General features: G+C 41.2%; 1 protein-coding gene across 9 annotated transcripts in view; it reads right to left on the bottom strand.

Annotated features, from left to right (window-relative positions):
• LOC135487618 (protein lin-28 homolog) overlaps positions 1–18,010 on the bottom strand; it is a 168,976-nt gene that overhangs the window by 13,646 nt on the left and 137,320 nt on the right. For all 9 annotated transcript variants that reach the window (XM_064771582.1, XM_064771581.1, XM_064771584.1 and 6 more), the window contains one exon: positions 10,118–10,272. In XM_064771582.1, coding sequence (XP_064627652.1) covers positions 10,118–10,272 — 155 coding nt within the window. The remainder of the gene's footprint in view (positions 1–10,117; positions 10,273–18,010) is intronic.

The raw sequence follows: 18,010 nt of genomic DNA, 5'->3' as shown, positions 1-18,010 counted from the left end.
GTAATTTTGGTTCAAGGGAGCAGAGAAGAGCGACTTTCTTAGTCACAAACTGACCCTGTCATCCCCATTTTGACTCATAGACAATACGTTAATTACGCATTCGCCGAAATTTTGTAAGCTTGTCTGCACCGGAAGTGTTGAAACCGAGGTGCATTGTGGTATAGCTCGGACAGAGAGGCCTGGATGATAATGACGTATACTGTTGTTTGAGATTAAAAAAAATACTCACAATATGTGCGTTTCGAATTCAATTTCAATCAGTCAGAGGTACCAGCACAACAGATAATGAAATATTGCTATATCAGGATATCCCCAATTTAACCAGTGGCTTTGTGGTGAATGTGTCCAGTTAGTCGGAACTACATTGTGATATGCGCTGATTACATCGGAAGATACATTGTCTGATGGTTCACTAACTGTAAACTACCGCAGATGTATACGTGTGAAAAAAAATCACCGAAAGGATCCTAGCTCGCCCATCCATGTTCAGAATGGAATATTGCATTTTGCCTGAAAGGGACAACTGCACATACGTTTCCTGTCGAACCAAGGTGAGAAGCCCGAATAATCAAGTTTGTTCTCATTCGTATTGGATATACCATCACAATCATGTCTGTGGCCTTCAAACCCAATTTTTAGTAGCCTATCTACAAATACTACACATATCAAGGATAGCTTAGACATGCCAACGCCTGAAAATAGCCTCCAATTGCCGACGACGATGAAGGTTGCCGAGGAGTAATTGCGCTTAGCGGCTGGACACTCCGAAAGGATCAATGAAAGGCTGCTTCGCCATTCCGATGTTATCATAATGTTGAGTGGGGATGTCTGCATGGTCTCGTTTCTACGCTTGAAAGGAAAACTGTCTTTGGCAAGGTTGGACCCAACGCCCGCTTGCAAAAAAGGACGCTTTCAAATAGTCGCGTCATTGTTACGCCAAGCCTGTTAAATCAAACAGAAATGCCTGAGCCAACTTGCTCTGAACAGGCCGAAAGGTAGTAGATTTCTACTCAAATTGTCATCAATTGGCTTAGGTTCGATGCACTTTCACATTATTAGGGGCGAGGCAAAATAAAATAATGAGCAGGTATGAACCAATTCAAAGACAATTCTGAATGGAATGTTCCAGAAAAGCTGGGATCACCCATCTCCATCAATGGTTTCTAAAATCCCAAGTCTATAACCAAGCATGTACATCAGTTTAATAAAACTGACAGAAAAGCGGAGAGAAAAATATGGTTTCAGCGGGGTTTCGTGGTTATCAACAATATATGGTCGGTTTGAAAGCGTCAAGAACCGGTATATATGAAAATGTTAAGTTTGACATCGGTCGAGATACTGGTAGGCAAGCGATTTCCCCCGTTTACATTCTCAATTTCACTTGAAATCCTTGCTTACACTATTAATCCCTATGCAAAGAGAGGTTTTTATTGCTACATACCCGGTGGGTTGACCTTCACTGTCCTGGTAGAAATTTAAAGCAGTTTCAAAGGGCGCAAATCATCAAACTCGTCGAAGTGTGACCATGTCACTTTCACAAATTCACTATCAGGAGAACAGTGCTACATCGGGTAAGTACCATTTAAGATATCCGTCTTGAAGATGTTTTTATCCGAAATATTAAGAAAAATCACGAGTCAGTGTCCAGAAAAGATGAAATTTCGACCAAATTCAGTAAATTTACAGAAATCTTCAGACCAGACAACAAGATGGCGCATAGACAGACAGACGAGGAATCGTTACGAAGGGTATTATGTAAATTTGCTCCGTATGTCCAAATATGGTCATGGAGGATGTGAAAGCAACCAATGGGGAAATTCAGGTCAGAATTAGAAATGTTCGAACAAGATGTTTTTAGTCATATATTAGGACATCAATACCATTTTTGATTCAATGGGATCTTCGGTTTGATTTAGCATAATTTAGTCAGTGAATTGCAACGAGTACAGTGGAGCCAAGGATTGACTAAAACCTTTTGAGATTCAGCAAATTTAATCCAACAACAAGAATAAATTACTTATTATTCATTACTTGTCAAATCAAAAAAACAATTTAACACATTTTGGTCTAATATTAAGAAACCCACTAAAAAGTATGCATGTTGTCAGTTTGTCGCTAAGGAATGAACGCTACACCCGAACAGAAAATGCAGTAGCCAACATTTAACGGACATCCTTAAAAGAGATGCTATTGATAATGAATGTGTTTATACCATGACCATAAACAAGGGACTCGTCAGTACGCTGGTGATCCTTTCGACTAATGAAGAAATAAATCGCCAAGGCTGGACAGTATCAGGATCGTTAAGCCAACAGAACCTTCCTGGTTTGCCAACATTGGATATTAGATTGTATTACTTACGGTGGATATCAAGTTCTAAAACTTTAAAAGATCGAAAGAGTCCTTATTGACTAGAACAGAAATTCCACGCTCTAATATTTTTCACATTTCTTGTCACCGGCAATGCCATTGCCCCATTGGCAGATATATCGCCTTATGACCGTTGTTCAGTACGTACAGTGTACTTTACATGTGTACACCGTAACGAAGTTCTATGCAAAAGAGATAACACCAGTGTTGGCTCGCCGCCGTCAGAAATGGCATACGCTGAACCAATCCTCAATATCAAAATAGAAATTATTGAAATTTATAATTCTTGGTAAAACGATCCTGCTTCATCTGTTTCACGGAATTGTTGAAATATGGCCAACTGTCTGTTCAGCTATTACCAAGAAAGTGCTTTGGGCTATCAACGCACAGTAATCCGGGACTGCAATCGCCTTTGTTCAATTTTGAGTGACAGCGATACAAATTAATATACCTAAACAACATAGAATGTTGATGTTTGATGTCCAGGTGGATGCATGTCAGTTATCTGATAGATAAGGGTCAAATGCTCTCAAAATAAAAATTGACCTATCCTTACTCTCTGGACAGAAGTACTGCGGCAAAAGGCACTTATTTCTTTTCATATCGTAAAATTATAAAACCCAAGGGACAAGTTGTAAGACCGACTTGTGTAGTATTGAGAAGATATCTTTAATTTAGTAGAATGAAATCAGTACAGAATGAAAGTAGTACAGAAAAATAAAGTTGCCTTGACTGGGATTCGAACCACAGATCTTTGGATTACCGGTCCACTGCTCTACCGGCAATCCGGCAAAGATCTGTGGTTCGAATCCCAGTCAAGGCATTTTCTTTTTTCTGTACTAATTTCATTCTTTCCATACATAAACCAAGATTAGCAAGCTGTATCATTTTCATTAAATACTACACGTTTGAAAGCGGTGTTTCGATACTGACAGTGTTAGGTCAAGATGCATGACGAAGCTTTCCAATCATGGGGATAAAGTTCCAATTGCACAGTCATTGCTTGAGGTTAAAGAGTTTTGTAATACAATATGTCTTGATATTTATGAATTTACTACAAGATACGTTTTCGTGGTCTCCATTATGACACACGGGGGTCGCTAGATTGGTGGATAAGGAGAAAATAATCACACAAAATTGCCACTTAAACATTTTTGTCGGACCTATGGGACCAAATATACTTTATGGGGCCGGCTACCGGACAGAGCCAAGGACGAAGCCATTTGTCTTCGGCGCAGATCGTGCGAGCGGCAGTATAGATGGAAATCGGCAAGTTTCCGAGACTTTAAAATGTTCCAAACATTAAAAGCAAACAGACTGCTTTCTAAAAGTACTATTCTGGAAATTGCTGGGTTATCTAGAATGGGTAACTTTTCCTCACTTTTAACAGCTACGGTTTATGAAAAGTATGATTAAAACTCCCCCAGTAAAAATCACTTGAAAGCAATTGCATTGGTGGTATATAACTCAGGTTCAAGGCTCCATCAACGTTCATTGCGTGGCATTCTCAATCACGGCAAAAGACCTAAAAGCTTCTCTGTCACCAATTAATTTGTCCGATAAAATAAAAGCTGGAGAGCGAAATTGTTTATATTGCTTTAGACAAATTAAAATTCATTTTTAGTACCACTTTTGTGGCGTCATCCAACAGAACTTTCGCGATGGATGAAACAGGAAAAGCAACCATTCAAAATTTTGGCCATGTCTGATATTTTGCTGCTTTTCATCGCTCTTGCCAACTAAAGAATGTCGAGAATGCTCAATTTCAACTGGGCGACAAAATCCAAGTTTTAAGAGTTTGATACTTACTAGAATCTGGATTCTTCCGACTAGAATTTTTTTATAGTGCATGCAGCGCAACTGGGCATGATTTAATGGTTCTCGTGATGAACACAGTACGAACGTACGAAAAGAAAACATACGAAGTACGGCAACAATTCCTGAGCTGAAATCTACGCCCCTTCATAGTTCCTTACGACAGCGTAAAGGGTGTTGGCCCTGTCGCCTGATACCTCTCCCTAATCACAGCCTTGATGTCCGCGAACATCGTATCCACCAGCGGAATGGATTGAGGTACATGTATCCTGATGAAATTTGTTATATGAGAGGTTCATTCCTAAACTAGACTGAACAGAACCATCTTAACGAATGGTTTAAGAGTCTGGCAATTTGGGCAGCTGAATCCGCGCATGCGCAGCAGGTCAGACATAATCGACGGACGGATCTGAATCTGAATTAATGAATCATGTATATACATGAGCCATCCAGAGGGACCTCATCTAAATCTATTACCTTCTCTCATGGCCAAAGCAAGGTTTCAGGAGCCAATTAGCCGTGCGAGGCCCGACTCCCCATCAATCTGTCAGAATCAGACCAAACAAAGTGCTAGCACGTTTCTCGTCAGCGCTGGCTTTCACTAGTATTAGCGTAAACCTGTCCAGGTTCATATTTTTGTACAGTTGATCGTCAGATTCCTTTTAATTCAGAATGACATAACACCATGTAATGCCAGTAACCTAAACAGCGGACTTTGACAATGAGGAACACTACCGACTGGGAATGAAGTTGGGGACATTCTCGCCAGTCTTCATGATCATTGTAGAGCAGCGTTTTACCCCAACATGTTTTCCACTTAAAAAACATATCAACCCCTCAGTTTCAAGTTTGCCCCAGTAAGGTACATCAGTATGAAAAGGTTCATTTTCCGAATCCGTCGCCGCATTCCAACCACAATATTGTTATGTTGTGACTTTGTCATGACTGCGTCGCAGTTCGCACCGAAAAATACCCTACGATCTTGCTTGCTGTTAACAGAGTCTTTCAATATTTTATAGAAAGACTCGTCTGTTAGCTTCTATAGATAAGTTTATGGCAGCTTCAGAGGCTGATACTGAAGACACAACAGGTATTGCACAACAAGCGACAAGAAACTGATGATATTTGGCCTTGCTGGCTTCATCGTATGGTCTTGTTTGCTGTTAGCCTCTAGATATGACACTGATGGGCCCTTTATGGCAGCTTTGGAAGGACTCATGATGAATATTAATGATGCTGATGACAGGAGTGATTTATATACCCAGACTGATATATAGCAACGTGTCACGATGGCGAGAATATGAATTTCAACGAATGACACTGTGGCTTTAAAATGGCAACAAACGGACTAAAGTGGAAAGTTCGTTCGAGAGTGCAGGTACGCCGTCTTTACCCTGCACCGAGCTCAATCAAGGTCACAGTGACGCCTAATTCGTGAGAGAAGCCCTGCTCGGTTTGCGTTCTTTATTGGTTGCTGTAACAGGTACATTAAAATCCGTCTAGACTAAAATATTGATCGGGAAATACTACTCATACAGCTCATTCGAGGTCACAGTGACGCCTAATACGTGAGAGAGTTGCTGAAGTCTGTCCGCTAGGTAAAGGAGCATCGACTAACTTGAGAGCGGCGAACCAGGCCTTCTCTGAACTCGGTGCTAGTTCCTCCCCTCCGAGAAGAGCACCCCTTCAGCTAATTCGAATCCAGCATATCCAACCAGGATATAATAAATGCAGCATCCCCCCATTTCATCTCATGACTGACACAATTTTTTCGATTACTTGAGCAAATAGAGCTAATCACAGCTCAGGCGGGCGTCAGTGAATGCTTTATGAAAAACCAAGTGGTAAAAAATACTTAAATGAACCAATCGCGCGCAGCCATTGAAGAGTCAGCCCCGTGCCGCCCATACACTAGAGGTAAAAAACTATATCTGTGCCGTGTAAAAGAACAGAATGGGGATGGACGTGAACTGATTCAATGGAGCAGATAGTGATGTCGTCACGGAGATAGACAGGTCATGCCATTTCAATGATGAAGTGATTGTGAATGGATCAGAAGTGTGTGAGAAGATTCTTTAAACAGAGCTACTGCGAGGCTTGTTAGAAGGAGCGTTGAGGATCATGACGTGGAGTGTAGATTTCGAGGTTAAAGTAGACGATTAACTGCCATATGGAAAGATCCGCAGTTTAATCGACCATTCAAATTCAATTCAACATATATAAATTTATTACTGGAGTCGATACCGTTTCCATGGCAACTGAGCATCTTAAGCTACCATGCGGTGTATATGAATAGACGAAAAGATACTAGTATGAGTCTCTGAGAAGACCACGATGTATATCTAGGCCGTTCGCAAGTGGGAGCCATCGCGTACTCAGCCGTTTGCACCTCTATTCGACAATTAAGCAAATCTTAGCGACCTTACAAGTGGCAGTATCTCTTGCTTGACAAAAGCGAAGAGCTTATTGTATGAATGATAAAGGGATGCGTAGGTGGCGATATCAGTATAGCGAAAGCTGAGATTGATGATAATCACGATAGTATATAAACTCGGCATGTCCAACGGGTAAACAGTCGATACTTTGCAGTATTATTTTGAGACAATATACCCGATTGTAAAAGAAATATCTCATTGTACGTGTGACAAAACTTACATCACCGATGGAAATAATGACTAGTAAATGTTTTCACAAAAAACTTCAAGTACATTTACACAATCTTTCTGTACATTACTGAAGTTAAAGTATTTACTAGGCTAGTCTTAGCTAATAACACCAAATGGCGTGATATCATGTCCATTCTCATGTGAAATGCACATACACTGAATACGACTCTTCAGTTCTTCGATTTATTAGAAGATGGCGTGGCGATCGAATTCCTTTCAGCTTGCGTTCTTACGTAATAGCTAGCGCATGAAAGCAACACAAATGAAGCATTGTCCTTGTCATAATGCACTCGTCGATAGAAGATAAGTAAGATATCCTTCCCTAAGCAATGATGTGATGGAGTATATTGGAGGGCAACAGAATAGTATTCTGACCTAATACTTCACCAACACATGACTTACTGTTTGCATAGACAACGGAGTCCAATGCGATGAGTTAAATTTCATCACAAATGGCATGGCATCCATCGAGATGTCTAGATTACGTAAGGCTACAAAGGGTCAAAGGGTTTGTATTCGGAATATTGAGAGGACATCTGTATATTGGTGCACTTTCTGTTTGGATAGCGAGGCGTGTGAGGACTCGGACAACGACAGATGCCACAGCACTCAATAAATCTTCAACTATTCGTTCGAAAGATTTAAAAATTAACTTCAACAGCGCTGTTTTGTAGACTGACATACAGTGCTTCTGAATTGGTATCCTCACAATCAACGGAAGTGAGAAGTTCTGAAGTATAGTTTGCGTTTTGGGAACAAATTCTTCTTCATCTCCTCACATTCAACAGAAGTGAGAAGTTCTGAAGTATACATTGTAGTTTGCTTTTTGGGAACATTTCTTTCTTCATCTCCTCACATTCAACAGAAGTGAGAAGTTCTGAAGTATAGTTTGCGTTTTGGGAACAATTCTTTCTTCATCTCCTCACATTCAACAGAAGTGAGAAGTTCTCAAGTATACATGTAGTTTGCTTTTTGGGAATATTTTCTCTCTCATCACACTACGATCAAATTACGAGTAGAATTAAGAGTACAATGTAGTAAAACAGTTTTCAGATTTTTTTGGACCTGGGAGTGTAGGCGTAACGCGGGGCTTGGACAGGATGATCCCTGTATTTCGGTAGAACCGAAAGACAGATGGCACACCAATGCCAGATGGTTGATGATACAGCCAAACAGTCAACAGATAAACATCATCATATTTGAGATTGCATGCCAACACAATCACTCAAATTAGTGAAACACAACTCGGGACAGGTTTCAGCGCGGCGGTTTAGGACCACTTCACGGAGAGATGGCTTAAATTATTACGTGGATTGCCAAAGTTTGGTACTTAAATCCTGCACTGAACCAGTTATCTTCCCTTTTTCTTATCCTTATGTTTAGTGTCTTTTCATTGGCAGAAATGCAAGGTTCCGTGACCGTCAGTTCATGTCGGGGACACGGAGCATGAGGTGAGGATTTTGCGATCCTATCTATTTGAGACATCTGCTCCGGTACAGGAAAGGCTCACTTCTGTCGTGAGGGTTGCAAAGCATATTTCAAAGCACCTCCCAATCGTGTACTAGGAATTTATTTAATGTTCAACACGACCCAATCCCCTAACTATTCGTAGTGACCTGAAGATGAGAGATTAGATACCCTAGCTTCAGCTATAATTTCCTTTTAAAAACTTCTGGCAATGCACCAACAAATCAAGAGAGCCGAAAGCCTACCTTCCCTCGAGCTATCCTTGTAAACATTGGTGATCAATCAGAAACCACATTGACGTGACGCAAATATCAATAAATCTGGCAGATCCATCAGGGGTGTCAAGCCCTTGTCTCTCAGCCAGCGTAATTGTACAGCCACCGATTCGAAGAAATATTTACAAAGAATCTGTGCACCCTTTCCCAAATATGGTAATGTCGTCGGTTCACCGACAAGGCAATGTTTACGCGACTGAAAAGCCGTGCTTGCAACTTGTTGGTTCCAAGACACTGATTACTGGAGATGGCGATTGCCAATCGGGATGAGATGGATAATCACATTGGGGAAAGAAGTGGCGGCAATGCAATATTAGTGAGACAGCTTGAGGGATCTTGGGAAGCAATCTCATTGGTCCAAGCTGTATCCAGGGTCCTGCATTTGCGTCACATATTGACGTAATTTCCGGTTAGATGGGCGGTGCGCTTCCGTGCATAATTTTTCGAGATCTTGCCCATTTTCTTTTATTTTTCGATAAATTATGATTCATTACTCTATAGCTGACAGTTGCAGCGGCAAACGTGCCAGCAATGACGAGGCAGTTGAATTGCAGCGAATTAAAGGAAAATAGGGAAAATGAATTTGTATCCAGAAGTAAGTTTTCCATCTGATTGCAGGTGAGCATGCACGAATTGTGGAACCCGGAACCCATGTGTTTTAAATAAAAGAAAGTGAACAAAACAGACATGTTCCTTGGGGTACCACTTCAGAATCTTCGAGCAGAAAGTTTGATTTTTCTATTGAAGTTAAATGCAGTACATCATGTTTCAAACGGTCTACTGAATCATTACAACTTCACCAGTTTGAAAGATGTCGATAGCCCCAACTTTCTGACCATATCAAACAGATGGTAAGGTCAGTATGACGGCCAGTTTTATCATACCCATTAATGCACGACTGATTACAATTGATTTACTAAAGGCCTTTGTCGTCCTTTAAAGCTTCTGATTTTTAAGGTCGCCAACTATGAATCATTACGACTTGACCATCTAATCTGAGAAGTGTGAAAATTGACCAATGTTCTCAGCACTAGACAGATGGTATAAGGGGTCACACCGTCGGTCATCTTGACCATCACCAGCCTGTCAGAGGAGTAATTGTACAGCTCATCACTGTCATTGTCTCCGACACCAGTGACATTAAGATGACGAAAATCGCTTCGCTAATTACAACTGCGAGCAAGTTTTCGGGTGAAGTAACACTGGATCAATGAGGAGACGTCAGGAGTTACGTAACAAGGAATGCACTTTTCAACCCGGGTAATGAAATGGACGGGGGTCTACGTATGAAAATTGGTAAGGTAGATTTGATTCCTTAGATTTGATTAAATCAGAGTCCTTCAAATAAATGTTATATTTCTCGCCTTATATCGAATCAAGAGGAAAGGGCTTGAACATTTTAATTTGCTTCTTAACTTTCCAATTTTTAATTCTCTTTCAAATCATCCCCTTACTGGCCCGCAGGAGCTCATCATGCCTTGAGAAAATGGTGCTTGAAGGAATAGAAAACACAGCTTCACTTACTTGAATTTTCTCTGCCTGGGCGGCCGTCCCTTGCAGTCTAGTCCGCCGGGACCGCTGACATGGGTAGCTTCGATACCTTTATCCGAAATGCGGCACTCGAACTCCACCTCTTCGCCGTCTGCTAGGCTGCGGAACCCGGCACGCTGAATCACAGACTGAAACGAGAAGGAAAGAAAGGTATTAACCTAGGTAGGTTTCATCATTCTAGTCTAAGCATAACTCAGAGGACATATCCAGTTAACCATTTTGTGGGACTTACAGACGACTAATATCCACTAGAACCAAAACCGTATGTCTTTCTCAAAGGGCAGATGTGAAGGGGAAGATGACCAAAATAAGCTGATTACTTGCACAAACCCTCTGCATCTGGAGTATTAAGAAGTCCACAGACATAAAAGGGCCAGAAAAGGGTCCACAGCTGACCAAACCCTCTCCAGGGGTTAAAATTATCAACTTAATTATAAGGTCGCATGTCTGTGTACAGTGAATTAAGATCTCGTTTCAAGAAAAAACTGGTTATTGTTCACGAGTGACCATTCCTTCACGCTCGGCATGACTAGATAACAAGTTGATTAAACTTTGAACGCCCAATGACCTCTCTCGCTAACCAAAGGTTAAACACTAGGGGAAGGACACTACGATGCGGATTTTGACAAAAGGAGGGCTGAAAAGACCCCGAGAAACAACAGACCGGGCTTGAATGTTTTGTAGCCCGATCCAATGCCCATGCAGCCGCTGCCAACAATCACAGATTTGAAGAGGCTGACCGATTAGAAGAATCCCTGACTATATTGACAGAACAGAGGACAGCACAATAACCGGACTTAATTTGACGGTTTGAACTTCTTTCCAACCAATCCCATTGACCCAAATGGTTGAGAAGCATTGAAAAAAAACATGTTGAACGACAAACTGCATAATGATGATAATTCAAATTACACATACATGCTTTACTGCAATCACGGCAAGGCTATCATGAGAAAAGAGACGTCAATCACTGAGTCACCATTCATACCATTGCTGTGCTCGCGTCAAGAACACGTGCTGGTCTCGCGAGAATAAAGCCCGGGCACGTGCGGCTACCAGCATGCACCAGTGATATCGGTCATGGATCCATTGTGACAGACTGTTTTGATTTTGTGTTTGAATCAAGGGCGTCGACTTAGAATATCATCGGGAAGATGGCTTCAACTTCTCGAGATATTTTTTCAGTCCCAATAAACCTTTCCAAAATCGGAAGCGCGTTTCTCAGTCTCATAGTTAGTTCACTTTCATGGTTTGTTCGATCACGTTTGACAGCACCGAGAAAATCTACTTTAAAAGATGTGTCCTTGTTTCCCCCAGTCCAACCTGAGGATTGTCGTCAGCTCCTTGACATGTTGACTAAATCTATGCCCTTGACAATACACGCAATTGAAAACATTCGGCTCACGCACCCAATTCAATACATGTACATTGCACTGATATTTTTTTATTGATTATATCATTCAAATCTATTTTAGACATACGATACAAAGACAGACACTCATAAAAACAAAAATCATTCAAATTAAATCAGTGATAAAGCTGACATGACACGACATGATCATTTCCACCGATACCACACCCCGATATTTTTCATCATTATCAAAATCCTAATCCATGATCCTTCACGGTGAGCTCTTCGCACCCTTTTAGGCTTTTAAGTTCATTGACGGGTCATCACCGATGGCAGGCTTCCGCCAGCATCCACAAGGCGGAAATGGAATGCTTCCCTCCCATGAAATCGATTATAAAATGATGCCAACCTACTCCACCGGGATTGAAAGTAGTAATATCCAACCACTCAACAGACAAAAATAGACTGGCATATTAAAATTGATCAAATTCACTTAAAGGGGTATGTTATTGACATGCTCGCTGTCCCCAGGTTCTATATTTAATTAGTGGAAGTTGGAAAGCCCAGGCAGCGGAGACTGGACATGGCCTGCAGCTAGAGCAAACTCAAGGTGATGTTTTCAATCTGTCTAGTCAAAATATGTATGTTTTCGTCCTGACGTTTTCTTCTCAAGGTTGATAGTACCAACAAGATATCGACAAGCTTATTCATTCAGTTGGTAGTTAACAGAGTGTACTTATCTGATTTTATCACTTATTTACTTATTCACAAACCCTGATCAGAAAGTTACAGTGAAACAGGACTTCGTCAGTTTTACCACGGACCGAAGTAAGGTCCATAGTATCAGTATTACCACGGACAACTATCATAAGTAACTCATTGTTATCAAGCAACGAGGTGTTTACTGACCAAGGCGTTTTTTCAACATTTTCTCGTTAATCATCATCGTCCGTATTCGCAGCACAGCGGCCATGATTCTCAATAACCTATACATTAAGGTAAAATGCAGAGATATTTAGCATCGGAAACGCTACCCGAACGATCGACCAAAGGATATCATGATGATAACATGAAAATTCCCTGCCCCTTCCTTAATAAGCAGTTAGCGGTTTGGTTGGACACTGATGTGACAACGTGTCATATACGGGCCGTGGGACATAGAGCAAGATCTCACGACCTGACCATGGGAACTGGCTCCCCGTACACGTGACCCTCCGTCAAGGTGGCTTCGGGAATAGCGGCAATACGTCCGGAGGCCCTAGCGCATCGAGTGCTATCACCTTTCTCTTTGCAGTATCATGAAAAATTACGACCACCGTAGTGTTAGTTCGACGTCGTAATTACTCACGTCCTATGAAGATACTTGTAACTGGACATTGTGAGTGGTTCAAAAGGTTTTTCAGAAGTCCAGAAATCAAAATTAAAGAAACGTTTTCGAAATGTAGGCAGTGGCAAAAGTGACTGTTCCACAAACTGTTTTGGGAACAACATCTTAAATTCAATTGCGAGGTTGAAAGGTTGAGGCCCCTTTCCGTGGACCAAGGAAACACAACGGTAATTTAAAAAGGAGGTACATGTAGATGAAGCTTTTGACCTTTAAACCACGTCAACACAATCAACTCTCCGGGAGGCAACTTTCTTCACACGAACCGAGCTCTTTTCTTTGAAGGTAGTGCTGAGACAATGGGCATCCCTGAAGACCCACTGTACGCCTGCAAGGTGACCGAGCTTCCGACATGGATAAATAGGGAACCTGGCCATTCCTTCCGGTGTCAAATAAACCCCTCCCGACTGAGCATATCTAATCAGAAAGGCTTTACTTTTCCCAGGAGAGAGCCAATTGTCCGTCAACAGCGACATCGCTAAACTTTGACAGATCTCGGAGATATTTTTTTCCACGTCCGACACGCGGCACGCTTGGGATGGTCATTCAACAATACCATGGCCGCGTCTACTCATTGTTCCCAGTCAGTTCTTTCTCAGGAGATTAATATCACAACCATCTTCCATTTCACATAAATCAGCATCAGGCCCCAGCTTCATAATAATAATCATTATCAATCAGATGCAGGGATATCCAATCCTCCTTGAAAGGGAAATGCAAATTTCGTCCTTTGACTTGTGGTTAGAAGTGGGCTGTAATTACTTTCACTGGCACTAAACGAAATGACAACTCGTAGAAAATGGCCATTATTCGAAAGGGTTGATTTATTTAAATTAAGATTTGCCGTTTCTCAGTTTCAGAAGGAGGTATCACCATAGTGCGACTACTACGACGTACATGGGAGACAAGGACCTTTACCATTTTTTTTCTCGTCGATTTCCCTTGTTCGTCGATTCTTTCCATCAGAAGTGGTTTCATCATTTTGACTGATTTAGAACCATGAACCAGGTGAACCATGTAGCTAACATAAAAGGACTTGAAGTTCGTTAAGGAGTTCGGCACTTTCTGTAAGCCAGCTCATCATTTTTGGAATGTGTCTTTGAGACGAATCTGCGTATACATGTAGATAAATCAATCGGAAACGGTTCGAACAAGATAATCCAGACAGCACTCCTCGTGTGTTCGTCTTGTCCTCCTTTCATGACCATGCATGCATGATGACGGCTGCATGTCGATGTAAGTCTAATGACAGTGCTAACGATGTATGTATGATTAATACTTAACGGTTCATCAACAATTCCATGCGTATTAATACGATAATTACCATGAACGTGATACAAACGCTCGATGATAGCCTAGTATATATATTTATATATAACAAAATGACCAACAATGGCCTGGAGTTGATCCTAATGACCTATCACCACCTCATGCCAGGCATGCCCGATAAAAATGATAAATGATATAGGAGTCCATCCTTTGTGACAGCTTGGTTTATTTCCTACTAATATAAATCATTTCAAAACATATATGGGCGTTGTTTACTACCACCAGACAAAAGATACAAATAAATTGACAAAACCATGAAAACGACTGATACAGCATTGACATTTTATTGTTTAGATTCCAAATGGCTATTTAGATTTGGTCAATGGATTGATTCGTTAACTTCAAACAATGGTCTTAACTGTTTTCTTTATGGTCACGAAAATGTCAGACAACATCCGAGTCATATACGTTTCATGAAAAAGCCAAATGTTTATTATTTGCTAGCGACATGCCCAAGAATGAGACTGATTAATTCTATCCGGTAATATGGACGTGAGAGAAAATAACGAACGAGGTTATACACCATCGACAATGATGTACCGGTGATGTTGATGGCCACACCGCGTTAATCAAATATTTGAATTGTCTCAGGTGAAAATATGAATTTTCAGTGTTGAATGGCTACCCTGAACCATGAAGGTCTGGAATCGAGCTTTTGTTTAGGATGATGTTCTAAGATATCAAAATTACCAGCAGATCAAACTAAAGATATTCCTTGCCTCTCATAAAATCATGTATAGAATAATCCTGTCTTTTTCATAAATAGAAACTGGTACTTCCGGAGAACGGCTATATCTGTGTCATTCCCACGGAAGCTGACCGCAACCACCGTGTGAACAACCTTTCGTCCAAAATGTCCAACACCGATTACGAAACAGCTAACAATGCAATACAATGTATCCCATGTTATAGACAAGAATACTAGCAAAGTGTCCCCTGACCACAAATAACCAGAGATATTTGACCGTTTCTTTTCAAGCTGGTTTTAGCCAGGACATCCGGTAGCACATACAAAACTATTTCATTCGGACAAGGTGGCTATATTTAGCCGGAAGTCATGGTGAGGACAGCATCCAACTGCACATGCGTGAAAAGCCTTCTCAAGGAATTTTGCTCCTGGCGTAAGATAAGGTGTAACATTTCAATATTTTCTCAATGAATTAACATTCCTTGGTTAACGACATTGTGGTCAAACGCGCATTTAGTGAGTGCAATACATTTATCTGAGCCAGCAGGTCGTAGAAACTACTCTGTATCAAAGCAAATATTTCAACGAGAAGAGAAATCTGAATAATATTTTGATTAACTTTGTACGTACAACTACTACATCACGAGGGTGGATGAGCTCGTACATGTTGACATACTCTTTCACCGATTTGAGACCGCGCTTCTGGATTTCAATTTGATCCAGGTATCTGCACAATTCTTTCGAAGCCGTTCAATATGTTCAGTTTCGAAAGACCTATGCTATGGCGATACCAAGTTGTCCGATATTGCATCCCCGTCCCTTTGGTTCGATTTCCTTGTAATATATCAACCCAAAAGCGATCAAAGTCATGTATTTTGCAATCATTCCATGTATAATGTTATAATTTCGTAAGGAAGAACGACCATGACCATAAAAGTCAATACAGGGCTGCCAAGAAAAGAGATTCTCGTATTTTTTTAATGAATCCAGTGAACTTTGCTTGACACGAAAAAGGGAAGATGAAAATATTTTGATCGCGAATGAAAATAGAACATTTTGCCACTTAAGAAAGCAAGGGATGGGTCAAGCGGCCATTACGTGTGTGGCATGGGTGGTTGGTATGTCCTTACGAGATAGATGGGTCCATCCGTCACTCCTGACTGCCAGTGTTCGGCTGGAGTTCAGGCCGGTGCAATGGTCACTATCAAAACGACTTAAGTGTCAATTAATGACAATAAACGACCGCGTCAGGAGAGCGAAGATGCACATTTATCACGCTAATATCAAAACATACGGTAACAGAAGTAGCTTGGCCCATTGAACTAACGACATTCCGTACTTTTTCGAATGTTGGATATCACCAAACGAATGCAATAATGGAATGCCGACCTTTGCTCAACATTGCCTCATAAAACTAGAGACGAATTGAATGAGAATACTACAGAAAATGCCCTTGTCCGTTGCAAGAAATATTTCAGACCCCAATAAGGAATATCATCTCAGAATCGGACCACAGTCCAACTCGTCAGTGAACAATCATCTATTAAGGCAAATAGACATATTACAAATATTAATCAATGAAGGTATTGCTCTTTTGCCGCCAAATGGAACAGGACGCCGGAGATCGATTTTGAGAAGAAAGGCAAAGGTGAATTGAAACCTGAATCCTGTGTGGCTACTCTGAACGCGAACATGGCAAGGGTTACTCAAAATCTTTCGAAAGGCTGAGAAAAAGTAAAGTCCTCATTAGACAATTGATGAATCCCCCAGAACGTAAAATCGTCTCCACCCAAAGAGACTGAAACATCTATGCAATGCGGAGTGCTCAGTGTTCAGATGTACAAGGGTTCGAAATAAAGGGCGAGGCAGAGTATTTCTTTAGGTTGCTCATTATCAGCACATTGAGCTCCCTTTCCCTGCTGAGCGTTGATAATGACCAGGGAGCCACGGTCATCGTGTCTAGCAGCCGAGTGGACATCAATGGTCATTCAGCCGTCAAGTGAAGGCTTGGTCAATGGTGTTTCACCTACGTTTAGCCATCTGCTCATCAACCATGAAGGCCATTAGCAGATCGAATGTTGCATTTGTAGTATCAAAGGGTTGATTTGGACATTCCTAACATATATTTTATATGCACATATAAAAAAAAGCATGGAGAACGGAGGACGTGCAGTAACGGATCAGGCCGTGGTTTTCGACATCCAACGGAGCCTGGGAGCAACGTTTCAGTGCGGATTGTTTAAATTATCTGAGAAGTTCTGATGTACATGCATTGTATGGTAAATCAAGTTTCATGTTACCCTAATTCATTTGCTGATTGGCAGTCAAATCAGTCACCCTATCATATATCATCCACCAGAGAACCCCATGGTTATCGTAAAGAGCTACGGACACACTAACCGAATGACCTGATAACTCGGATACTAGCTGTTGAATAATTATGAGACTCAACCGCCCAGACCCAATCTAAAGTACTGGTAGCCTTAAGAGGGGTACCCCGTTCTGCAATGTACATATATGCATCACCCTGACCCTCAGATTATGGACAATTCTGCAAGCATATGTAGGCAGTCACAGCGTTTCCATGGAAACCTTACTATTTGGCTTGTAGAAATATAGCTGGCAATTTCACATGCCTTCAGGGGAGTGAAACCCCTCTCTCTATGATGCAACGTAAGTAGAGGTAACAAATATGTATGACTTGGGAGAAGCAATCGAAATGACGGCAAAGTTTGATGTGAGCGTTGCCAGGCTGAGCATAATATTGGTAATCATAACCACGGACGTCTCTACAATAGGTTCCATAGTTCCATGTTATAACTGTGGCTTGCTTCTCGGTTTTGGCTCCGTGGCCATTCGAAGTTTGAATTTGAGGCATTAGATTATGTCTCATGCTCTATTTGTTTGGTCAAGAAGGGTAAAGGGCTTCAGGTCATACCAAAGCAAAACATCCAGCAGTGGAAATTTACACCAAAGATAACGCTTCCCTAGGCTCTGAAGATCTAGTCGTTGACCAGTATTCTAAGAACACCTAGATCTAATTTGACTTCACTCCGGTATAAGGTTACCTTCAACGTTAATGGATTTATTGATCAGAAACATTTTGAAAACCAG

Source organism: Lineus longissimus, chromosome 5 (genome assembly GCF_910592395.1).
Source record: "Lineus longissimus chromosome 5, tnLinLong1.2, whole genome shotgun sequence".
In the NCBI taxonomy this organism is placed as follows: Eukaryota; Metazoa; Nemertea; class Pilidiophora; order Heteronemertea; family Lineidae; genus Lineus; species Lineus longissimus.
Note: the sequence above shows the minus strand (reverse complement) of the source record. Positions and strands in the feature narration are given on the sequence as shown.